The 17,841-nt window shown below is 34.8% G+C and overlaps 2 protein-coding genes across 2 annotated transcripts in view; both read left to right on the top strand.

Annotated features, from left to right (window-relative positions):
- LOC111502371 (Glutamate receptor IB) overlaps positions 1 to 17,841 on the top strand; it is a 112,134-nt gene that overhangs the window by 56,854 nt on the left and 37,439 nt on the right. The window contains exons 11-13 of the mRNA XM_023156445.2: positions 1,638 to 1,956; positions 4,709 to 4,953; positions 5,137 to 5,242. Of these exons, the coding sequence (XP_023012213.1) occupies positions 1,638 to 1,956; positions 4,709 to 4,953; positions 5,137 to 5,242 (670 nt within the window). The remainder of the gene's footprint in view (positions 1 to 1,637; positions 1,957 to 4,708; positions 4,954 to 5,136; positions 5,243 to 17,841) is intronic.
- Positions 7,181 to 8,610, top strand: LOC141482679 (arylalkylamine N-acetyltransferase-like 2). The gene has a single exon (XM_074176318.1). The coding sequence runs from the start codon at positions 7,272 to 7,274 to the stop codon at positions 8,154 to 8,156; it is 885 nt and encodes a 294-aa protein (XP_074032419.1). The 5' UTR covers positions 7,181 to 7,271; the 3' UTR covers positions 8,157 to 8,610.

Below are 17,841 nucleotides of genomic sequence, written 5' to 3' on the forward strand. Positions count from 1 at the left end.
TTATAATATATAGTTCATTTGTTGGCTCTCGAGCCCTATTTATACTTTTATTTGTTATGTTTCCTGATTATTTTAAAAAAGATTGTGTTACTTTGTTAGAATACCGCAAACATATATTAGAACGTTGTAATTTCGAATGAATCAGACTACTGAAATGAACGATTTTCAGATTTTTCAGCAACAAAAATGCCTCCATTCTATTCATAACGCCAATAATCTTAAAAAGAATTTTTTATGATTTTGAATGTGTGTTATTCATATCAAAGTTTGATCAATGTACAATCCTAGGAAATTTAGGATTTTTTATTTCGTGTTCTGCAATACAGTTCATGATTTCATTTTGAAGTTTTCATATTGTTGAAAATTAATTTGGTCACATTACCCCTACTGATATTGGAACCAATTTTTTTTCTTATTGTTTCAATATATGGTGTCTACGAGAAATTTTTTTGAGGACGAGACCAAGAAATTCCTCATCATTTAAATTTCCATTATGCAGTTCCATTGAATTTTCTGATTCAATTGATACAGACCTTTCTGGTATAAACGAAGATTCCTTAAAATTCAGGGCCATTTCATGGCATTGAATCCATAATGACTTTCAGTCTTCCATAATGAAAATTGTTTCCTATTTTCTTGTGAATTGAAATGATGTCATCAGCAAACCCAGAAAAATTACCGCAACCAGAGAATTCGAATATACAAGAAACAGAACAGGTCCCAGAATGGATCCCTTCGGCACCTAATATATTATATATTTCCTGAACTAATCAGATGCATAGAACCATATTGTATTTCATTATTATTATTGTTATTTCCTGGAAAATTTTGAGAAACGCAGTATTTATTGCTTTCTTTAGGTTTAATGAAAAACTCCACATTTTTGTTCCAATGTAAACGTAGCTGGAATTGAGTTATGCCATTTAATACTGTGGACTACGGACACTATTTCACGAGATATTTCAAAAATTTTGAATAAAACTGGTGAAACTGAAATTGGTCTATGAGTTATCATTCAGTCGCATATCCGAAATTTGCCCGATTCCTCGTATAAGAAAAAAAACTTTCCACATATTCAGTGGGTATATTTCAAGACTGGCTATGAATCAAATCATCTGAAGGAACAATTCGTTCAGGACAGTCTCAACTTCCTTGATTACCTCGTTCATGTTGATGCACTACCTTGCACTGACGAGTGGCCAAACAGTCCGAAACCGGTCTGCAAGTGTGTTTCAATAATTGAAAATCTATTGCGGCAGTTGTATCGCCAACAGCATATGCAGGAATAACTTCAGTGAAGAATCCTACACTGACACCTGTTGGATGTAATCTAACGCCATTAATGGTATTAGCCAGGGAAGTAGTTGTTTTCTGATAGGTGTCAGTTCATTAACCAACAGTGTAGGGAGTTGAGACTGGCCTGAACGAATCATTTCTTTGGATGATTTACATTTGATCAAATAACCAATTCGAATCATCAAATATATTACAATTGTCATTGTCATATATCACAGTACATAATACTCCTTTCTGAATCATCAAAATCCCCAATAATTTTTCCCGGCTTCATTTTTTTTTGCATACGGTATCTATTTTTATATCTGGCACAGAGTTATACCTATTAATATCTGTTACAGAGACTCAACTGTGCAGCATACAAATCATGGTGGTACAATGGCTAATGATTTCACAATGATGAACTCCCTTTGGTTTTCTTTGGGAGCGTTCATGCAACAAGGAGGAGAGCTGTCTCCCAGATCTATGTCCGGAAGAATAGTAGGCGCTTGCTGGTGGTTTTTCACACTCATCCTGATTTCCAGCTACACTGCAAATCTGGCAGCTTTCCTAACCGTGGAGAGGATGGTGGCACCTATCAATTCACCAGAAGATCTGGCTTCCCAAACAGAAGTCGAATATGGGACGTTGTATCATGGATCTACGTGGGATTTTTTCAGGGTAAATCAGTTTTAGTATGTTTTTGATACTGAATGGAGGAAAGTGACCGACCCTCGATGAAAATCCATAACGAATTCAAGTAACAACCTATTTCTAGATATTTGCTGAACAGTTCACGAAAGCGCAACACGTGTTTCATTATCCAATAACTTCATCAGGTGTGTTGATGCAGTCAGTATTCATTCCCAAGAAACAACAATGATTCACATTAGAAATTATTTATGCAAAAAATATGCATATATAAAAGTTCTGTGTTGTACAAATTTCGATTGTGTAATCAATAAAAACCCATTTGTTGCTAATCTGAAGGACCACCACACACTGTAGACAGTAATAGTATGTTTTCCTTAAGTCTACTATTGAATAACAGGCCTGCGAGTTAGTCTAATGATTTCTTTTTGACGTTATGGAAAATTTATAAATTTGAAAAAGGAACCTGAATCAATCATGCACAGGACGTTTCAAATTCGATCCCCACCATTGCGATCTTGGAAACAATGAGAGATACGATGTTAAATTAGGGCAAAGTTGCGCATTTACCTGACTAACAATATGTCGTTGGGAAAGTGCTGAAATTCCGAGTACATCCGGAGATATCCGGAAAAAACAGAAATTTCGGAAAATGGTTTTTATTTTTTCTGGCTTCATTTTATGGAGGATTCGAAAATAAATTGCACTTCACATTGTCACTCTTTCCCTGCTACATAATGGTGATTTCAGATTTGCCATCCGACGGAGATATTAAAAAAAATTATTCTCATCGTTATAGGCCTCGACTTTGATGTTTCCAAATTTGACTTCCAATTTGTTACACTCAATGACATTTTGTTATTGTACAAGTCATTGAATTTTCGTCGAAAAATGAGATATGAGACAAATTTATTACAAATACGATAGAAACAGTGTTAGGGCATCGGAAATGTATTTAAACTTGTATCCCGAAAGACGACAACCACATCAAACTATGTTATTGGATCAAAATATCACCGAGTTTGGTTCATTTGAAAAGCCGAGGAAAAATACGGAGACAGAATCAACAATCAAATGAGGTGTGTATGGGGTAAATTAGACATTGTGACGTTTCCAATGAAAATAGAACTTTGAACAAATAACAATAATTGATGTAAAGACAAAAGTAAATCACAGCAAATACTCAAAATGCTGGCCTTGTTCGTGATAACAATACTGTGCCCTTCTTCGAATATTATTCACTGCACGATTAATTTCCCTTCTCCTCCTCAATCTGTCTCTAACAGTGCTATGTTAAGGTCCTCAATATTTCAATATTTTCTCTGACCATAAACTCTATTTTCCAGTGTACCCTATAGAAATTTATCCGTAACACTTAAGTCTGGAGACCTTGCTGGCCACCTCAACGGCCCATTATTCCCTATACATTTATCACCAAACCTTTCAGTAATTAGATACTTACCTGGTAGTGTGCAGTAAAGCACCATCATGATGAAACCAGATGTTGTTATAGTTAGCCAAAGGTAGATCATCCAAATAATCTTCGAAAATCGACATTAAAAACTGGTGATAGGTTTCTTCATTCAGAATGCTCCAAATGTGTTCGTTATTTCGGTTGAATATCCCACAAATCGGAGAAGTGCTTTCATCTGTTCAAATCACATTTTTCAATTAAACAGGAAAATCAGGTCTTCTTATTAGCCTATTACAAAATTCTAATCGGTTTTTGGGGTCACCTAGATGCATTTTTTGAGATATGTTTATGTTGCAACATTTCAAACTGCTTTTTTGAGATGTCTCCAAGCACTTGTATGACAAATATTCATTTTGGAAGGAATTTGACGTGTAGATTATCCCGGGTTCATGCATGTTCATCTGTCAATTATTAATTTTCATTTAAAAGAACACAATGTCTAACTTATCTCATACATCAATTTTTCTTTAGTTTCCGGGTCCACTCTGTCTCCGTATTTCGTCGGCTTCTCAAATGAACCAAACTTTGTGAGATTTTGATCCAATAACTTGAACATAGTTCGATGTAGTTGTCGTCTTTCGGGATAAAAGTTTAAATACATGTTTGATGTCCTAACATTGTTTCTATCGTATTTGTAATAATGGGTATCATATCTCTTTTTTCTTCATTCGTGAAAGCCAAAAATTCAATGACTTGTACAATAACAAAATGTGGGTGTAACAAATCGAAAGTCAAATTTAGAAACATCACAGTCAAAGCCTATTATGATAAGAATTTTTTTAATGTCTTCAATTTTTCGAAAAGAATGATAACTTTTGATACACCACAATCTGGTTCTATTCAAAACAAAAAAAATTCAATGTAAAAAAATATAAAGCTGATGATGGTGGCCGGAAGACGAAACATCGGATAGCAAATCTGAAAACACCATTATGTAGCAGGAAAAAAGTTTATGAAAGTGCAATTTATTTTCGAATCCTTCGAAAAATAAAGCCAGAAAAAATTAAAATCATTTTCAGAAATTTTTGTTTTTTTAGGATATTTTCGGAACTTCAGAACTTTCTCAACAGCATACTGTAAGTCAGGTGAATGCGCAACTTTTCCCCAACTAAACCATCTTTCCGAAATCCCAATGGTGAGGATCAAATTTGAAACACCCTGTGCATGAAAACAAAATATGAGTCAACTAAAAGAATTCAATTCACGACGTGACGATTTGATTGGTAGTCATTTACAGTTCTTGAATGTCAATAGACCAATATACTCGTAGACACAAATGAGTGTTTGATAAGAACTTTTTCTTTTCAGCGATCCCAGATCACCCTGTATTCCAAAATGTGGGAATACATGAACTCCAAAAAACATGTTTTTGTGAAAACTTATGATGAGGGGATCAAAAGGGTCAGGACTTCAAAAGGAAAGTTTGCTTTTCTCATAGAATCACCTAAAAACGATTATATCAATGAGAGGGAACCATGTGATACGATGAAAGTTGGAAGAAATTTGGACGCTAAAGGTTTTGGAATTGCCACACCGCTGGGATCACCACTGAGGTGAGTCGAATGACGAAATCAGTTTTTCCAGTTGAATGACAAAAAAAGTCTTCAAAATTTAAAACAAGTCTGTCTAATTTGGATTATTCCCATCAGAGCCTTGATAAGTTGAGAACAATGAGCAAACATGTGCCAAAAAATTAAGATTTTTTGTATTTCTATTAACGGAAAGTTTTTTTTCAGAGATGCTGTGAATTTAGCTGTATTGAGTCTCAAGGAAGATGGAGAGTTGACAAGACTGAAAAACAAATGGTGGTATGATCGCACCGAGTGTACAAAAGATAAACAGGTAAGCGCATTCAATTCAATTGATTCCAAGAATCATTCCTTGACAATGTGGTCAACCTATTTGTATGCCTGAAGACACAACCAAAAGGATGACAAAATTATTGTCAAGTCATCTCGTTCATTGATACCGTTGTAAATCATGCCCGAAATAAAATAACGCTGGCCGCCACTGGTAGCCATAAACCAATTGTGACGTAGATGAGAGCGCGCGAATGTTCGATGTTTGCTGCCGTTCTACATGTAGCGCCTTCGATTGCCAAATATAAGCGCCATTCACTCGCCTATTGACACAGTCAAGTGGGAGTGACAGTGAGGCGATAGACATTCGAATAATAGTAAAGTTTCAGTTGGAGTGTTTGTTATATTTGAAGTGAAATGAAGTTGAGTTTCATTATTGTTCAGTGTAGTCAATTATTGGTCAACCCACGGGAGAAAACGTTAACATACAAACCAAGAATCATACAAATTACATATTTCTCACCGGAAAACTTTTCTAATATAACGAACGAATAGGGCATTAATTTATTGTCACCTCAGCCCAATGATTTACCAGAGAAATCAATTATGTTCATACAATAATAAAATCTTCGTTTCACTTGCAATTAGTTACTTGAATCATAAAGTTGGTATTTGTATGCGAATATTCAACAAGTATGTTATTGGGAAATGTGATAGTAAGTCTGAGCCGACTGAGACGAGCTGGTTGCTGGTAGACTGATGAAAATGATATTCAAAGAGAGGTTATCTACTAGAAGAATAACTTTCAAGATTGAGATCCGGGGATCGAGCAGGCCAGTTCTGTGGTCCTCCTCGACCTATCCACTGATTTGCATATGTCTCAGTTGAATGCTGACGTGCTACTTGACTGAAATGGGCGGAAGTCCCATCATCTGTTTGAAAAAAAAATCTGTTTGAAATCTGTTTTTCCGTTAATCAGCTGTCGCCCCCATACGAACGACAACTCTCAAAAGTTGAGAACTTGTGCGAGCTAAGGACTAACGAGGTCTTACCTTTTAACTTTTGATTCCTAACACGGTTGCAGAATCATTCCAGCTTCAACCAGATAAATTCTCTCGAGAAAAATATCGAGGCGGAAATCGAACCCACGATCTTCCGATCGTGAGTCAGGCGCACTACCACCGCGGCCAATTCCACTTCCAATCATGCATAAAAACATATCCATTCTGACGCCCAAAGGAACTGCCTCCAGCAGTACTGGATGCACTTCTCTTAAAAATTGAACGTATGCCTCACCATTTAATCGAGAAGGTAGAAAATGAGGCCCATTCAAATCATCCCCAATAACTCCGAGCCACACGTTCAGAGAAAACTGTTCTTGATGGTTAGTTTTGCCAAAAACGTGAGGGTTTTCATCAGCCCATATGTGGTAATTATGAAAATTAATGATCTTGTCCCGAGAAAAACTACATTCGTTTGTGAATTCTATCGTCTTCAATTTCTTCTAATCATTTCCAGTATCCAATTGCAAAATTCAAGACGGTTCGGAAAGTCTCGCGGTAACAGTGCCTGTACTCGTTGCAGGCACTATAAGAGTTGTTCCTTTAAAATTCGAAATACCGTCATATGATCAACATTCAGCTGGAAAGCAATCTTTCTAGTACTGGTAGTAGGTTGTTTTTCAATCAAATTAAGTACTGCTTCCTCAAGCTGTGGTGTTCGTACTTCTCGATGGCGACCACAATCCTGCGTTCTTTTGTCGAATGAACTATATTCTTGTAATCGTTGATTGAGTCGAGCAAATATTCTATGATAGCATGATGGCAAACAATACTGTGGTACTCTGAATAAAAAAATATTTGTGGTACATTTTATAATTTCTACATCATCTTGTACATTGGTTTCATAACTCATTCTCTACTTCACTGTTTTTCACTACGTCAATAGGCTGCATTCTAAGGCATTGAAGTATATTCATGATGATGACGATTTGTCATTCAAATGTCAGCATTGACGATACCCAATGACAGTACATCGTGAATGTCTAAACTATTTCAAATTCGAACAGGATCATGAGTCGCCGGTACAGACTAGAGGAAGAAAGGGCAAAACAAGCCACAAATGACCTACAAGACGAAATTGATAAGATGAAACTACAAAAAGAACGCATATTCGGTCCCCTGATATGGCGCAGGTTGACATCCGGCTTCAGAATACAGGACTTGAAACCCCAATATTATGAACAAGTCCTGGACATGATAATCGAGCATTTTATCCACGAAGATGTTGTACTGAGGAATTCAAATTTCGCTGAAGATACCGATTCCATAAAATCCTTCAGAGAAAAGTTATTGCACACCATGAAGGACCAATCATCAATCATTGCTATCGATGAAAGTAATGAAGAAATAGCAGGGGTCCTTCTCCTTAAGGCCGTAAAGAAATGTGACTTTGGTAGAGTGTTCAGCAGAGTGCAGTTAAGCGAAGGAAAGATATACCAAAGTGTGATTGGCTTCATGAATTTTTTAAATAGAAAAGTTGATGTGTTTGAGCATTATCAATGTGAGGTTTTTCTGAGGTATTACCTACTCTGTATAAATCCAGAGTACAGGAGAAAAGCGTTGGGTTGGCAGTTAATGGACACAGGTTTGGACATAGCAAGGCATCTGAAAATTCCCGTCATAATGGCCATCATGGACTGCTGCAAGTTGCAAAAAATGGGACAGAAATTAGGGATGGAGACTCTTTTCGAAATTGAGTATGTGAAATGGCGAGACAAATACGAGGAGTTGATTTTCTGTGATCCAGGTGCTGGAAATTATACATGTGCATTGATGGCTGGAAGAGTCAAACAACCTGTTATTGAAGAACCAACTGAAGTTCCTGAGGATCTAACATCAAAAACAAAGCTCACTAGAGCTGAAAAGAGAAAAGCAAAACAAAAGGGCAAGAAGTAAATATAGTGTATGGGTAGAAGAGTAATCAAAATATATTATATTCATATTCAATCATAATGGTTATTATGTATGAAGAACTATAAAATCTGCTGAAGTTCTAATGAAACAGTGTATATTCAACAGATTTTGTCTAGATAAATTGGTTAAGGCGTTTGCGGCCAGGGTAATCTTTGATGACTGAATATTACGGATGCGTAAAGCGTGTTAATGTTGACACAGATACTTTGGTGTGCTGTTACCTGGAATAGGTGAATTTTCAATAGATAAATAGACAGATAAATAGATAGGCAGAAGTTTATTGATTAGACACCAATTAAACATTGGATTGACAAGTCAATATACCATAGTAACATTTTGCAAATTGCTAATATAAACTATAAAAATTATTAATGTCTGTAAAATATAAGAATACTTGTATAAAACTATCCAATAAAATTGAAATCGTCAAATAGGACTCTGATACCACATCTTGAATTCCTTTATATCATAGAATGCATTCAGGAGCAGAAAAGATTTCAGTTTAGACTTGAATCTGAACGGGTTCGACTGGTGTTTCAATTCATGGGGTAATAAATTGTAGAAATTCGCGCCTGCATATTTTGGGGATTTTTTGTAAATGCTGTATGTGACTAGTTGTAGTCTGAATTCGTTTTTTTTTGAGAGTTTGGTAGTTGTGAAATTTCTAATTTTGCACGAGACTCTTTTTGTGAATGTAGGCGTGAATCAGAAGTTTGTATAAATAAATACTCGTGAAAGTTAAAAGTTTTTTCTCATTGAAGATATCAATGATAATAATACATTCATTCACTAGAACAAATGACAAAGTTTATTATATGATACATAATAATTTGAGCAGGTAGGTAAATGGTTTTGATGATATTTTTGTACATAATTTACATAGTATCATATTGTGAAAAGAAACATAAATGAATAAATTTGGAGGTAATCCGCAAAAACATATGCTTGTCGTTGAACAATGAAAGAAAATAATGATAGTGAATAATAAAGGATAAAGGTGTATACGTGTTGACGAAAGATCAATTACCGTATACATATACATACATACATACTACACACATACACATATATAAATGAAGCTATTTGAGATTTATAGTATAAATTGAAGAAAACTTACTCTACAATGGAAACGAAGACCTCTGTAGAAGTCTTTTGGTCCTATTTTATTATTTCAGAAATTATTCTCTATATCGATCAGTTGATGGGTGAATCGATAATCCAAATGGAACATAAGGTGGATTATCCATTTTCGTGCTGAAAAGACTCTGGTACTATCAGTGGCCAAACCATAAGCTACAATGTTATAACTTATAGTCGAGTAAACCAATACACAGAAATTATACCCTCCGCATCGAGGCAACTTATCAGATTTTTATTGCGAGTAGTGATGCATTCCTCCCATCTGAGATTGTTATAAACAATTGTGCTTAGAAATTTGCATCTTTCTTGAAATATTATTGCCTGATTATTAATGTTTAGTCGTTCTGTGGAAAGTTTTCCTTTGGATCTCTGGAATTGAACTGCAATGGTTTTGGAATAATTTATGATCGAACGGTTCTTTTTACACCAATTATTAAATTGGACAATAACGTTATTCGTTTTTCTGAGTAGCTCATTTGTATATGGGCTGGATACTATTATAGATGTATCGTCGTCATTTATCGACACTTTTCTACCTGACGTCATGTTGTTTGCTATTCTTGAATTGGGATTCCATATTCGGTTGGGGTTCATAGCTTCTTCTTTTCTGTAGAAATTATTCATGTGTTGGTGGATCTCTATTCCCTTCCGTACCAGTCGGCTATCTCTGGTTGGGGGAAAGGAGTTTTGTGTTTCCTTCACTGGATGCGTGCTTGGCCACAGCTGACTAGTCTGTTCGGCCGAATCTGCATTTTCTTCCGTATGTAACTTCAGCCTTGTTTCTGTGAATCTTTTGATGTTTCCAATGTATACCTTACCACAAGTGCATGTTATGCAATATACTCCTGTTGCTGATAGTGGGTCTCTCTTGTCTTTAGCCGACCTCAGACTCGTTATATCTTCTTGGTGGATTTGAAAACCGTTTTAATGTTGTTTTTCCCCAATAGTTTTCCAACCCTGTCTGTAACTCTATGAATATATGGTAGATACGCATGTACAATCATTTGAGCATCTTCCCCGTTTCGAACCGTGGAATTCTTCAGTGTCATGACCTTGTTGATCTCGGGTACACTTCATCCATTCGATCTCAAAGTCACCTTAAGACGTTCCAGTTCTTTGTCTAGATGCTCTGGTCGAACCCATTTGGTTAGAATAGAGATGATTTCTCTCTTTTGACTAGGGAGGTGGTTTGATATATAGTGCGCGCCGGTATCTATCAATGTGCATGGGTTTTTTGTACACTTTATGGGTTAGTTCAGCACCACATCGTTTGATGAGGATCTAGAAATGATATTTGCTGAGGTTTAAACCTCTGAAAAAGCTAGTTACTCGCGCCAGCTAAACGTCAGGAAAAAATTCCCAAAATCGATAGCCTTCAAACCCGAAAAGAAAGTGACACGGATTTTGAATTTTATTATAATTTTGGCCATACTGTTCTATGTCTATTATGTAGCGTTTCTGAGATCTTTCTTCAATGTTCAGATGCAAAATGCACAAATCACAATTATATTCATTAAAAAATAGCCTCGATTCAGTTTCTTCAAATAATACAATTTTATTCATCTTATATTTTGAAGTTTGAAACGAACCATCAAAGATATGTTTCATTTTACTAAACCTCCGGGAGCGGGAGCAGAGTAGTTCCAAAACAAGCACCATCTTTCGTCACCAGAACTACAATACTTTTATTAATGCGCGTTTCACCAACCAAGTTGGCGTCTTCAGGAAATGAAGTTTTCAGTTTTTGTCATGCGTATAATCCTGGGAAAAACTTTTTTGTTCAGTTCCAAACAACTGAATTGAATCAGATAACATAAAAGATCCTAGAAATACACCCCTTTCAATTCAATGACTGAACATCCTGAATGCAACGGGTGGCGCAAAAAACGATCGTGAACTGAAATTGAAAGAATGTTGCTTGTTTATTTGAGCACACGACATCACAGTGGGTTTAGTTTAGGCGAGACAGTGATAGCAAGCAAAATAAGCCAGTTATATAAAATGAGTAGATACTTCAGCAAGTAGTATTTTTGAGTAATTTCATGAAGTAGCTTATTCACAAAACTAATTTCATTTGGGAAATCAGTGGCGTAGATAACTTGATACAGGTACCTACCTCAGCAAAAGTTTACCTTTTCAGATGATGAGTAAAAATATTGAATAAAAACCCATAACTTTCATTTGACAATATGCAGATATTCTCCAATATTCTCAAATGTTTCAATAAAAATCAAAACAATATCTGGATTGTGGTCTGTTAGGTTGATTCACAAATGAAATAATTGATTTCGTTTCAGAAAATAGCTTTTTGATATGATATTTCTCCATCGTCATCGTCTTACTAAAAATGTGGGAAACTTTCTGGGGAAAGAAGAAAGCAATCAAGTTCAAAATTCACCCTTTCCTTCATTTGTTTCTCATTCTGTCTTATTCCAAAACATCGATGTACACCATTGTACATTCCATATTGTATATTGTGCATTGTTTCTTCAAAAACTATTTCAATTCCATAACGAATGTTAGGAGAAAGAACTAACTGAATAAGATATAGTGATTTTTGTATAGTTCAAGTTCCATATGGAAGTATCAGTTCCGAAAGTAATTTTTTCCTTCGTATGTTTCAATATTATGTCAAACTAGTTGTTTTGGGGGGCTTTTTTTCAGTTTGTATCTGAAAGTAACTTCTATTCATAATATACATATCTATTTGAAAACAAGAGTTTGAATTGCCTTGGCGATGCATGTCATGGCGACGGGTCGACATGCGCAAGCGACTGTGCGATTCTATTCCCAATGGTTCGGCGTTACGCTCTCTTTCTCACAGAGATCTCATACCTATAGTGTACACAGTTGTGTTTACTACAGTATACACAACCTGTGTTTTACTAAATGAATAATTTGCAAAAATAATTGAAAATGAAATATATCTGGCAGTGATAATTCAGAAAGTGAAAGTAAGCAGCCTTCTGCAAAGAAAGCAAAATCACACTACAACACTCTATCAAGTCATCAGTGTGTTGATTATATATTTATTTTATGTTGAAAGTAGCTGTTTCAGAAGGACTTTTTTTCAGTTTGTATCTGAAAGTTACTTCTTTGCATGATCTACACATTCATGTTTACAGTTTCAAATTGATTACTTCCTTCCTTTCTTTGGAAGATTCTCTCATCTCTTTTTTTGTATCGGATGGAGTAGTAGAAAGCCAAAAACTTTCTTTCCCAAAAAATTAATCACTTCTAAAAATATAACCCCTTCAATTCAAATAAGATTCCTCTTGGCTGGGATTAAATCAAATAGGTGAATGAATGTCATTACGATGTCATCGATGACATAAGCAGATCAAGCTTATTCCGTGACATTCAAAATCGTAATTCATGAATGAAGTGTGTGTATTTTCTATAATGCTATCCAATTTGGTACTGAAGAGCCTTGGGGCAAGTGTCTTAAGGCGAAACATCGGTGTATACCAGTGAGGGTGACAGTGTTCTATGTGAGTACAATTTATTACCATTCATTCAAAGTAGAACTCATGTGAATGATATCTGATTCTTATTCCACAACAAATGTTTGAAATACAAACTGAGTAGAGAAAAGTATCTTCTGTATAATTCAGTGTTCATATAGAAGTATTTGTTTCGAAAGAATTATTTTCTTTCATGTAATTCAATGTTTATATGGAAGTAGCTGTTTCAGGAGGACTTTCTTTCAGTTTGAATCTGAAAGTTACTTCTTTGCATAATCTACACATTCATGTATAGAGTTTCAAATTGATTACTTCCTTCCTTTCTTTGGGAAATTCTCTCATCCCTTTTTTTGTATCAGATGGAGTAGTAGAAAGCCAAAAACTTTCTTTCCCAAAAAATTATTCACTCCTAAAAATATAACCCCTTCAATTCAAATAAGATTCCTCTTGGCTGGGATTAAATCAAATAGGTGAATGAATGTCATTACGATGTCATCGATGACATAAGCAGATCAAGCTTATTCCGTGACATTCAAAATCGTTATTCATGAATGAAGTGTGTGTATTTTCTATAATGTTATCCAATTTGGTACTGAAGAGCCTTAGGGCAAGTGTCTCAAGGCGAAACATCGGTGTATACCAGTGAGGGTGACAGTGTTCTATGTGAGTACAATTTATTACCATTCATTCAAAGTAGAACTCATGTGAATTATATCTGATTCTTATTCCACAACAAATGTTTGAAATACAAACTGAGTAGAGAAAAGTATCTTCTGTATGATTCAGTGTTCATATAGAAGTATTTGTTTCGAAAGAATTATTTTCTTTCGTATAATTCAATGTTTATATGAAAGTAGCTGTTTCAGGAGGACTTTCTTTCAGTTTGTATCTGAAAGTTACTTCTTCGCATGATATACACATTCATGTATAGAGTTTCAAATTGATTACTTCCATCCTTTCTTTGGAAGATTCTCTCATCCCTTTTTTTTGTATCAGATTGAGTAGTAGAAATTGAAGTCTTCTGATTGTATGAATAAGAAAACTGACATTGATAATACCAGCACTATGTATAGTAATTTACTAGAACTACATCAAAAACATAATAATAATGAAAGATGTATCAATCAATAACTCTTTCGTTACAGTAAAAAATCATCAAATCATCATACCCATTGAAAAATGACATTTCTGTGAAGGTATGACATTTGTCAAACCCACAAAAAATCGTATACATGTTAACTTTTACGTCAATTCATATCTTCAATTTATTGTTTTTCACTCATTTTTACTGTATGATTTGTAATGTTATTCAAAGGCGAAAATATTCAAAAATCATTAAATTATAGGCCCTGAAGAAGCTTCCCATTAGAAGCGAAAACTTGGCAAAGTAAAGCAGAGTTTGATTTTTGATTTTTTGACTGAGAGACCCTGTTAATCCATTTTACCATACATTTCTCCAGTCGCTAACATTATCCATATTATATATATATATATATATATATATATATATATATATATATATATATATATATATATATATATATATATATATAAAAAAAGGAAAGGATTAGTCGGAACAGCACTCAAGAAAAATTATTGGCAAACCGCGGACACGTGTTTCTGGCTATTGGCCTCATTCCGACTAATCCTTTCCTTTTTGAATTAAATCATAGACACTCGATAACACCTCCTTCTATATATATATATATATATATATATATATATATATATAGAAACATAAGTTGGTGCAGCCAAGTGTAAGGATGGGCAACACTTGGTTACCAAAAGATAGAAATATAGAAATACAAATGCACGAAGCCACCAACAGGAGCCAACCGCACATTTGTGGTTTCAGTTGATAGATCTCGTGTTCACAAGAAAACTATCAAAATCACCACGGAGGCAGCTATAGCTACCTGCGTGACATCCGGGTCCAGAAAATTATACAAATATGAAAGTTATTGAGTGTCTTGATATAGAAACATAAGTTAATATCGGACATAGCACTCATGAAAGTGGCAAACCATAGACACGTGTTTCGGGCTTTTGGGCCATCATCAGTATGGTGCAGCCAAGTGTAAGGATGGGCAACACTTGGTTACCAAAAGATAGAAATATAGAAATACAAATGCACGAAGCCACCAACAGGAGCCAACCGCACATTTGTGGTTTCAGTTGATAGATCTCGTGTTCACAAGAAAACTATCAAAATCACCACGGAGGCAGCTATAGCTACCTGCGTGACATCCGGGTCCAGAAAATTATACAAATATGAAAGTTATTGAGTGTCTTGATATAGAAACATAAGTTAATATCGGACATAGCACTCATGAAAGTGGCAAACCATAGACACGTGTTTCGGGCTTTTGGGCCATCATCAGTATGGTGCAGCCAAGTGTAAGGATGGGCAACACTTGGTTACCAAAAGATAGAAATATAGAAATACAAATGCACGAAGCCACCAACAGGAGCCAACCGCACATTTGTGGTTTCAGTTGATAGATCTCGTGTTCACAAGAAAACTATCAAAATCACCACGGAGGCAGCTATAGCTACCTGCGTGACATCCGGGTCCAGAAAATTATACAAATATGAAAGTTATTGAGTGTCTTGATATAGAAACATAAGTTAAATATATATATATATATATATATATATATATATATATATATATATATATATATATATATATATATATATATATATATATATATATATATGAACTGATTTTCCGGGTATTTGATCCGTGTATGTGATATTATCTCTAATTTCAGGTGAAATTAGAGATAATATCACATACACGGATCAAATACCCGGAAAATCAGTTCAGCATATTCCTATCCGTGAAAACTTCAGATATATATATATATATATATATATATATATATATATATATATATATATGCTGAACTGATTTTCCGGGTATTTGATCCGTGTATGTGATATTATCTCTAATTTCAGGTGAAATTAGAGATAATATCACATACACGGATCAAATACCCGGAAAATCAGTTCAGCATATTCCTATCCGTGAAAACTTCAGATTTCATATATATATATATATATATATATATATATATATATATATATATAAATATATATATATATATATATATATATATATATATATAAATATTTCAGTACCCAACAGTCATCACAGGGGTCACAAAATATCATTTATGAAAAAAATAGAATTGAAACTGTCTATGTTTTTTTACCACTGTTTACCACATTAATGTATAACATATACATTATACATTGAACTTTGAAGTATAAGTTTGAAAACTGCAGTAACGTTAGTTACAAATAAAAGTGGTAAAAAACATAGAAAGTTTCGATTCTCTTTTCTTCATTATGAGTTCTTACCACGTAGTAATGGATACATGCATCAATTTATTATCATTTGTGTTTCACATTTGCCAGGCGTCCCGTGACGGCTCACAATTATTTTTACAAAAAAATAGTATCTGCTCATGATCGACTGTATTGCCGAACATGCGCCAAACTAACTGACTGTTATAAGGAAACAAGTATAGCTGAGGCACCAGTCAATCTCATAATAACACTGATGATCTTCAAACTAGACTCAACCTCTGATGGAAGCAGGGCACTCTTTGGAAGGTTCAAAATAGATGAACATTTCGATCTAGCAGACTACTGTTATAATATTCATGCAGTCATTGTTCACTGTGGTTCTGGCATTGAATTTGGTCATTATTACGCCTTGGTTAAAGACGAAACGGACTGGTTTAAGTTTGACGATAGTCGTGTCACGAAGTGTTCTGGCGATGCATTGAATCTATTGGAGCCTCTGGAGACACCCTACATTTTGTTTATTAAGAGAGAAGACATCGGTAGATCAAGATCTTCCTGCAGCTGAAAAAGCAAATGCGCCACTGGAATCAATGAAGTCGCTCGAGGCGCCAATTATTTTTATTGTTGTTTTTATTTTTATCGTTGTTTTAATAAAAAATCATCTGAAAAAACGCTCTAGAATTTATATATTCGTTTGAATCGAACAAGTTGTGCATGAGTGGTAATGTGCCAGATATAATTTATAATGATTATATACTACTCGTGACACTCATCCCTAATGGAATTATGGAAAGCGAAATTGAATTGGGAATATTGGCGTCAAATAGCGAATTATCCAATTCATGCGTGAAAATTAGCAGACGATGAACACAGCACAGCGTTGCATTTACCTGTTTTGAAATGACAAAATTTCTGTTCAGAGACTGTTCGGAGAAGAGGAATTCATTGTTATATCCTGAACACTGATGAGTTTGTTTGGAATGTTGAAATTTGCGAGATTATGTAGTTACTCAATTTCTGCTGGAATTTTCACGATAATGATGAACTCGATATATTTAATAAAGTTGCTCAAATTAGTTCGAAACACCCATTGAGAGGCAGAATTTTCGTTCTGGTGCGGGAAAAGTGTTTTCAATAGATTCAATTTACGCCACAGGTTCCAAATCCTACTCATCGAGGTGAACTCATATGGAAGGAACTCGGAAAATCCGTCGGAAATAGGTAACTTCCAGACTGAGAAGTTTTCAAAATGAAATATCTGAATACTACTCTGTTGAAAATAAATATAGTTCAGAAAAGCTAAAAAGCACGCTTTAAAGAACATCGAACTGAAAAGGTAAAAATGATTTTTTTTAATAACCTTAATACAAACAATATAGCACAAAGCGCCCATGCTTTTTTTACAATAATACTAGTATTTTTCGATCGTTATTGTTTTTAAGCTTGTTAAAAAAATATTTTCAACTTTTCAGTTCAATGTTCTTTGAAGCGTGTTTTAGTTTTTTAAACTATATTTATTTATTTTGATTTTCTTTTGAACAATCTATCAAGGAGGTACATACAGCGATATCTGCCCGCGAATAGATCAAGCAATAATGCCGAGAGTTACGTACAGAGCCATCTACCCACGAATAGATCAAAAAATATCAAGGAGTTCACGTACAACGCCATCTGCCCGCGAATAGATCAAGCAATAATGCCGATAATTCTATCAATACAGATCCCGAACTTGAAAGTTACAAACAAAC

Source organism: Leptinotarsa decemlineata, unplaced genomic scaffold (genome assembly GCF_025532065.1).
Source record: "Leptinotarsa decemlineata unplaced genomic scaffold, Ldec_3_MD MMD2_tig00001719_RagTag_RagTag, whole genome shotgun sequence".
Classification (NCBI taxonomy): Eukaryota; Metazoa; Arthropoda; class Insecta; order Coleoptera; family Chrysomelidae; genus Leptinotarsa; species Leptinotarsa decemlineata.